Source organism: Thunnus thynnus, chromosome 8 (assembly GCF_963924715.1).
Source record: "Thunnus thynnus chromosome 8, fThuThy2.1, whole genome shotgun sequence".
NCBI classification, from domain to species: domain Eukaryota; kingdom Metazoa; phylum Chordata; class Actinopteri; order Scombriformes; family Scombridae; genus Thunnus; species Thunnus thynnus.
The window spans coordinates 12,929,340-12,937,955 of NC_089524.1; the positions used below are offsets into that span (position 1 = coordinate 12,929,340).

Consider the following 8,616-nt stretch of genomic DNA (forward strand, 5'->3'; position numbering starts at 1 on the left):
TTCTATCTGTTACTGGTTCACTGAGAATAAGTTAGCAACCATTTATTTGCAATGCAAGATCATTAATTACAGTAAGTAAGTACAAAAACAAAGATCTGGAAATTAAATGCAATTAATTAAGCATTAAAAGACCTACAGTATAAAGGCTATTATAGTATTATTAGCAGTGGTGGAAGAAGTATTCAGATACTTTACTTAAGTAAAAGTACCAATACAGCAAAGTAAAAAATACTCCATTACAAGTAAAAGTCCTGCATCAAAAATCCTACTTAATAAAAAGTAAATAAGTATTAGCAGCAAATTGTACTTAAAGTATTGTAGTAAAAGTAGTGGTTTGGTCCCTCTGACTGATATATTATTACATATGACATAAATAGATTATTAATACTGAAGCATCAGTGTGTAAGCAGCATGTTACTGTTGTAGCTGCTGGAGGTGGAGCTAGTTTGAACTACTTAATACATCTAGCTAGTTTAGTCCAGTGGTTCCCAACCTAGGGGTTGGGCCCCTCCAAAGGGTCACCAGATAAATCTGCAGGGTCGTGAGATGATTAATGGGAGAGGAAAGAAGAAAAAACAAAGTTCTGATTAACAAATCTGTTTTCAGTTTTTGGACTTTTTCTCTAATCTTTGATTTTTGGTGAAATATTGGATCATTTGAACATTTATTGAAATGAAACCATGTAGGAAGCTTAGAGGGAAAAATCACTATTTGGTGGAGCTGTTAACAACTAATAGACATCTGAAATGTGATCCCGACTACACACTGCTTTTTGTAAGACGTTAAAAGCCAACAAGGTTGGAAACCACTTGTTTAATCTTTAACAAAGTGTTGTATTTTAAAAGCTTGTTATATTATCCATTGTGTCAAATCTTAAAATCTTCATCTGAAAAGTAACTAAAGCTGTCAAATAAATGTAGTGGAATAGGAAGTAATATCTTTCCCTCTGAAATGTATTGGAGTGGAAGTATAAAGTAGCATAAAACGGAAATACTCAAGTAAAGTACAAGTACCACAAAACTGTACTTAAGTACAGTACTTGATAAATGTACTTAGTTTCTTTCAACCACTGGACTATGGGAAATAGGATGGTTAAAGGTTTTATTCATTAATAATTTGCAGCAATAACTGAGAATAAACACAAAGAGGAGCCCCACCTAGACAAACACACACTGGTGGACAGGAAACAGCTACATGCAGTAAAATATCATCAATCAGCAGAAACAAGTGAAAAAACAAGTTTTTTTATATTGTTCTGAAGAGGTTTTCTATAAAATTCTGTTGAAAAATAAAAAATGTTTTTGGATTAATTGTTGGTCATCCCTAGAAAAAAAGAGAAGAAAAACATTAAGTGGGGAAAAGAAGTGCATATTGTCAGAAGCTGTTGGTAAAATGAAGAAAAAAGTAGACGTCCCACTCATTTGGCGCCCTAAGCTTCTGTTTTCTTATTTGCACAGTTGCTTATTTACACATCCTACTGTGCAGTTAAAGAGCAACATTATCATTCATTGAGAGTTGTGTTTCTGGCCAGCTGGTGGATAAGTCCAATATCCACTCTCTTTTTGCTGTTTTTGGCCTCTATCTACCAACTCCTGAGGGAAATACCGGGCTCTTTCGCTGCTAAAACGCTCCACTGTGTTCACCAGCTAGTCGCTACCTGTGTCTGTCTGCTGTTTGCTGCTGAGCAGGTAGTGTACAATGGGTTTTACATTACATATTGTCATTTTATACATTGTGATAAAAAATATAATTTACAGCCGCTTTAAAGCTGGAGTGCAGGACTTTTGTTTCCCCCCTCTGGCAGTGAGAGTAAAGGGGGGCGCTGGGCTGGGCTATTAACACAGGTATGCAGCACGCTCTCATGCTCACACCGAGAGAGGGGTCCGGTCCACGTATTTTTTTTTTTTTTCGCAGTCCACCGCCCACCGAGATTCGTCCCTGTATTCCCGATGACCAATACACCACTGGTCGTACTGCAGCTGTAAAAAGCTGGATAAATTGTTTTGAGCGTCACACAACCCCCACGGAATGATAACATTTGGAAAGTCTAGAAGAGCCGCACGATTAACGGCCAGCGCGGGAATGTCGCACCTGACATAAGATTTAAAAACTCTGTATACTGTGAAATACAGAGAGATTTATCTGGCGGTGATAAGCTTAATTTGTGTGAACTCGTTTGGCAAGGGCTTGAATGTGACGGGCATTCATTTATATGGAAAAGTTCCGCACTGCAGGTTTCAGTAAACCCTAAGTACTTCTGTGTAGATTGTATGGAAACTGTCTTTAAAGCGCTTGTTCCTCCAGACCAGCAGGCAGCGCTCAAGCATTTGTTTCCTCCTTAAATCCGCCTCAGATTGTCCTTCCTGTTATCATTGGTTTGTTGCATGTGTTGTCTGACAGAAAGAAAAGAGATCATTGTGAAATTTAATGTTTTTTTGTGTGTCGATACTTATCCCAGCGCCTGTGTTGTGTCACAGAGAAAACGGCACTTTAGGCTGTTGTTACCGGCTACAAAGTCGGTGCAGCCCGGCGGCTATTTCTGGTTTAATTTAGCTCCGGTGACACTTATGTGACACCAGGTCAAGCAGTTGCTGAATGAATCGAAACTTTGAACCTTAAAACACTTTTTTGTCTGTTAAATACCCCCTCCAGAGAGAGCCCTAGAGGTTGTGTCTCCCGCAGATGACAGCGCTCTCTTCACGGTCCAAACATCATGTTTCACCGGGCGGGCAAAGAGTTTCTGGTCCGCATACGGTTCTGCTGGCGGCCGCTGTTCCAAGGCCGATACCTGCTGCTCACCAACACTCTGAGCGGCGGAGGTATGCTGGCGTTGGGAGACATCCTGCAGCAGACCCGAGAGACTTATAAGGACCCGGTCCGAGTCCGGGACTGGAGCAGAACAGGTGAGCCAGAGACAGAGCTACTGTAGGTGGAGACGGGGTGACGTCTTTATCACAGTGTGGGAATGGTACCTGCAACCCTGGAGGTGTTGGTGCCTTGTCCCACTCATGACCGGAGAGGAATCAGTATCTGATGCTGTTATAGTTTATTTTTTTATTTCTGTGTCATGCCAAACCCACATGAGATTACAAGACACCACTTATCAATTAATTTCATGCAAAGTTAAGTAAACAGACAAACGCTTTGCCTTTAAAACAGCAGCAGTTCTCCTCAGTACACCTGCATACAGTTTTTCAGGTACTTGGCAGGCCGGTTGTTCCTGCATCTTGGAGACTTTCCACAGTTCTTCTATGTATTTAGGTGTCTCAGCTGCTTCTGTCTCTTCATGTAATCCCAGACTGACCCGATAATGCTGAGATCAGGGCTCTGTGGGGGCCAAACCATTTGATGCAGGACTCCTTGTTCTTCTTTTAGGTGGAGATAGTTCTTTATGACTCTGGCTGCATGTTTGGGGTTGTTGTCATGCTGCAGAATAAATTTAGGACCGATCAGATGCCTCGCCGATGGTAATGCATGATGGATAAGAATCTAAACATCTAAAGTGCCTAAAACTTACAGTAGTATGTGCCTCTCTCATGCAACCATTGCTTTTCCTTTTAAGATTTTGCATTGATAACATTCAAGTCACATGAATAATTGATTGTTTCTGTTAAAAAATAAAAATAAGTAAAGGTTCATTTCAATTATTCAATTTTTATTTCAAACATGTTAAAAGAAAAAGAAATATATAGGCAAGAAAACAAGACAAACAAAATCATCAGCAAACATATATCAAAATCCATGTTAACAATTCAAATAAGGCAAAAGTTTATAAATAAAATTAGCAGTATGAGCATTTACTACACTTAGCCCATGTTCGTGATTCACAAAGACTGTTTTGTGTAAAACAAGATATTTCCTCTTCATCTTCACCCCCTTCAAAAGATGGCTTGTGTAGTTCCTTCCTATTTAGTATTTAGTCATATGAACGATATCAGATTCCTAATAGTGAAGAAGAATATAATATATATAATAGCTGCATCAGGATCTGGGTGTTTTACCACCTCTGTAAAACAATTTCATCTGGGAAATTTCCTGGATTCATGTTCAGCAGAATTTGAACAAATGGTGCAAATAGATTTAGTCAAGAATTCAGTTTTTTAGTGAACAATACTTCACAGTATCATCTAGTGTTTTATCAAACCCTTATATTTAGGGAAGGAGCTGTGCAGTAAACAGGATCTGCTTTGTGTCAGTGTCCTGATTCATCCCGTCACCGTTTGTTCTGTGACCAACTCCCTTTCTAACTTAGTCGACTCACACAGTGAGGAGCAGAACGGTGTGAGTTTTCAGTAGTTCTTTAAAAGAAACACATCGCACTGCTCCTCTCCAAAATACAATGCTTTATTTTCCAAATCTTTTCAGCCATCTTCTCTTCTTCAGGTTGATGTTGCGGGTTTCTTTCAGTTTCTTTATATGTATATATGCAGTCCATCAAGTGACCTTATAAGTCAAAGTATCCAAAAAACACTACAATAAGATCTTCAGAATAGTTTTATGAAGTACAGTATCTCCTCTTAAATGATAAAGAAGGTTCACAAAAATACAAATGTCCATAAATTCAATATGGGCTGCAGCAATGAATCAATAGGAAGTTTTATACTGTTTAAACCAAAACTTTCAAGACATCGCATACTAAAATCTCCTCTATATCTCTTAAGAAAGAATAATGGCATATTGAAGATGAATCGTGTAAAGCATTTAATTTTCTATGACCAACTCACAAACAAGAAAACGTAATTTTTCTCATTTTCATTTCCTCCTGAAGGCCACATGTTTGTGGTGGGCTGCTCTCTGGGTCCATTGATGCACGTCTGGTACAAGTGGCTGGACAAAGCATTCGTGGGAAAATCGATGAGCACTGTGATCAAGAAGGTTCTGACGGACCAGGCGATCGCCTCGCCGGCACTCGGGCTGTGGTATTTTTTAGGTAAGAAGGATTTCACAGTTATTGGTGCTAAGCAGCCAATCCACTTCCTCCTTGAGTGCACACAAACACACCTCAACATTTGTCAGGGTGTAAGCACATAAGCAGTGTCTCTATGACACACTCACACATAAGTCAGAGTGTACAGAGTCAAAGGTTGGACTTAAGGACGTGGGTGGGGTAAAACAAAAGACGGTCTATGTCAATATAAGAGGTGGATACTGTTCAAAGGTCAACTGTGATAAACAGTTTGGATTTGACTGTCGTTTTGTTTGTGACCGTCATTCGTGTTTTATAAGAGTTGGACACTTGTCCAGCCTCTGACCTTATCTGAGGTTGGTTTAGATGAAGCGTGGCGCTGACGCACAACTGACTGTCATCTCTGTTTATTGCAGGTATGAGTGTCATGGAGGGAAACACTTTATACGATGGATGGTTGGACTTAAAAAGCAAGTTCTGGGAATTTCTGGTGGTAAGTGCACATGTCAGAGTCTGACCTGCACATCTGGAGCAGCAGATAAATGCACATGTGATAAAATGATCACATCACAAGTTCTTCTGGGGCGTTTTTACATTTGTTACTGTAAACCAAACCTGACTATCTTGTCTGTGCTCGGGTCCTGAAAAAAAGAAAAAGCTGAACGTCCAGACTTTATTCAGTTTTGCTCAGCTTTCCAAATGTGATGAACTACATTCCCCTCTCACCCATTATCTTTTGTATTTTAGGGTCACATCAGTGCAGTTATTCTGTGCCCTGAGAGTCCAAACGGCAGGGACAACACATAACACATACACGCACCCTCTTACTGCACTCTTTTTGGTGCAGTAATCATCACCCCCTCCTCTCCTGCAACTGTAAAATGCCCAAATAATGATCTACTAACTGTCTCCCTCTCAGTAGGTTTCACTGCTTATTTGTCTTGGTAACATGAATTTAACTCAGATTTTGCCGATGCAATTTTAATGTGTCCTCTAAGGCATTAAACTAAATAAAATACATTAATGCAAAGTCAGAAATCAGCAGGTTATAGTAACAGCTATCTAAAAAATAATCCAGGACAGCTCAACCGCAGTTATAACACTTATTATCTTTGCTGTGACACGCTGTCAACAAATTTTCCCTTTGAAACATAAATCAACAAAGCCGTCAATATAAAACATTTGACGCCTTTGGTATGATGTAATCATTATGTCCACTCCTCCTTGTTCCTTCTTTCTAGAGACACATCAGCATAAAACTGTTGATGCTGTCTGTGGAAGAGCACCAAGCTTGAAACACTTTGCAGTCCAGAGTAGCTACTACTTCCAGCCTTTATAGCCACACTAGCAATGTGGCTGTAGGGACGACAGTGTCAGTCAGTCGATGCACCACTTTAGTCCAGACTGAAGTATCTCAACTATTATCTCATGGATTGCTATGAACTTTTGTACAGACATCCATGGTCCCCAGAGGATGAATTGTAATGGCTTCCCCTGACTTTTTCTGTAGCGCCACCATGAGGCTTGTGGTCAGCCTCATGAAATGAGTGAAATGTCTCAACAGCTATTTGGTGAATTGCCATGAAATGTAGTACAGATATTCATGTCCCCCTCAGTTAATGCTTAATGCTTCTTCTAGCACCATCATCAGGTCGAAATTTTGTTTTGTTCAGTTGGTTTGTGACTAAATACCTGCAAAATTCCTTTTTCATTAATTAATGTTAACTGTATTTATTAATGACCTTGGAGACTGTGTCCTCTTACTGTGTCTTTGTTTATGTTAAGGAAAATAGTTTCTTCAAAGTGGTGGTTTCCTCTGAATCAGCTGTTTCTTCTGTCAGTCAGATTTAGAAAAACAGAAAGCTCAGGTGCTGGCCAGTTGAAAGTGAGTGTTAGAGCAAATACAAGCTCTCAGTTACAGCCAGTGTTGACCAGTGGTTGGCTTGTGGCCTGTGTTGATTTCCCAGCCTGCTCTGCAGACACAGCAGACTTCTCTCCTCTTGCCACAGTTTCAACAATATTTGCACTGGGTAATCTCTCCTGGTTTGTTTATGCTAATCTGTGTTGTTTCTTGCTGGCAGGCGGACTGGTGCGTTTGGCCTGCGGCTCAGATGATCAACTTCTACTTTCTCGCACCCCAATACCGCGTTGTGTACGTCAACACTATCACCTTAGGGTGGGACACCTACCTCTCCTACCTCAAACACAGAGTAAGTTGGCTACACAGGAGATTATGGGGACATTCTGCTCAATGTTTCTCAGATAATTTTTCAACATCCTGTAAGCTTTACATGCTGAAAAATACATACATACATACATATAATTTTTTAAACCAGTTGTCTGCTTGTTCTGTAGTACAGAAAGTGAAGTGATATTGATTGTATTGATGTGTGTATTGGTGTCTGTTGTGTTGACAGGATGACAGCCAGCCCTCTGAGCTGGTATCAGACAGCAGTACTGTGGATGTACAGCAGGAAACGCTGCCACAGTCCAAACCTCTGGAGGAGAAACCTTAGAAACAGAGTATCGACAAACTGCTCCTCGCTCAAGTTTAAAACTGCTGCATGTTTCTGTTCAAACTCAGAGGAGTTGTGGATGTTTAAGTTGAAGTGCTGGAACACTTTTCCCTTCATGTTTGTAAAGTTTTAACGTGTCCCTGTCCAGTTTGTCTGTTTATTTATGCCTGAAGGATGTCCATTCCTGTAGGAGACGCATTCAGGGATTAAAAGCTGTTTCACTGCCTGTCATGCTGATGACTGTGAACGTTGTTTGAATCCCAACCTAGTTATGAGTGTAACTCTCTCTGCAACCAGACATTCAGCAAGGCAAATCCAAATTTTAGTAGTTGACAGTGGTTGTAAAGGGATGCTCATAATGCCATCCATCCATCCATCCATCCATCCATTTTCCACTGCTTATCCAGGACCAGGTCACGGTGGCATTAGACTGAGTAAGATACCCAGACATCTTTCTCCCCGCAACGCCTTCACGCTCTTCCAGGCGGATCCCAAGGCGTTCCCAGGCCAGGAGAGATATGTAGTCCCTCCAGCGAGTTCTGGGTCTGCTCCGGGGTCTCCTACGCCTCCAGAGGGAGGCGTCCAGGAGGCATCCTGACCAGATGCCCAAACCACCTCAGCTGGCCTCTTTCGATGAGGAGCAGCAGCTCCACTCCGAGCTCCATCCCATAATGGCAACGGACAATTTATCATCCAAAACTCTGATAAAAGTTTCCTTAAATTTCATTATTGTGGGATTTCTCATTCAGTTTATCTCTGCTGAAAACAGCTTCACTAATCAGCTGATGTGTTTTATGTGTTAACCTGTGAAAACTTTGCCTTAACATGGAGCCCAGTGCTGCGCTCTCTTTTCATGCCAAATAACTTCTGTTGTTTAGCTTCTTATCCCTTTTAAGATACCTATAAAAATTATCGCATGATTGTGATTATCTGCTCAATGAAAATCTGCTAAGTGATTGTTGTAAAATATAAGATTTTTTATATTTTTATCATATCCAAGAGTCCTTAACTGCAGGTATGAATTTGATTCCTGACTGCAGATGTGAATTAAGTTTATTTCTGCGCAGTAGTTTTACACTAGTGACTGTAAATGTAACCTAATGTATATTTCCAGCAGATTATTTATAAATGTGAAAGTATATTTAGTTATGACAGGTTTGAGGATCAATTAGTTTATGTGATGTTTGGAAAAAA

General features: G+C 40.3%; 1 protein-coding gene across 1 annotated transcript; it reads left to right on the forward strand.

Moving 5' to 3' along the window:
- Positions 1–2,300: 2,300 nt before the first annotated feature.
- mpv17l2 (MPV17 mitochondrial inner membrane protein like 2) lies at positions 2,301–7,659 on the forward strand. Its single transcript, XM_067596609.1, has 5 exons — positions 2,301–2,903; positions 4,769–4,930; positions 5,323–5,399; positions 6,988–7,116; positions 7,324–7,659. The coding sequence occupies exons 1-5, from the start codon at positions 2,714–2,716 to the stop codon at positions 7,420–7,422; spliced, it is 657 nt and encodes a 218-aa protein (XP_067452710.1). The 5' UTR covers positions 2,301–2,713; the 3' UTR covers positions 7,423–7,659.
- Positions 7,660–8,616: the final 957 nt, after the last annotated feature.

What these genes read in the sequence shown, in the direction of transcription:
- mpv17l2 (XM_067596609.1), top strand. Translation starts at nt 2,714, where the DNA reads ATGTTTCACCGGGCGGGCAAAGAGTTTCTGGTCCGCATACGGTTCTGC. An exon ending in CCGGGACTGGAGCAGAACAG is followed by an intron (nt 2,904 to 4,768) that starts GTGAGCCAGAGA and finishes TTCCTCCTGAAG; the next exon opens with GCCACATGTTTGTGGTGGGC. An exon ending in TCTCCTACCTCAAACACAGA is followed by an intron (nt 7,117 to 7,323) that starts GTAAGTTGGCTA and finishes TTGTGTTGACAG; the next exon opens with GATGACAGCCAGCCCTCTGA.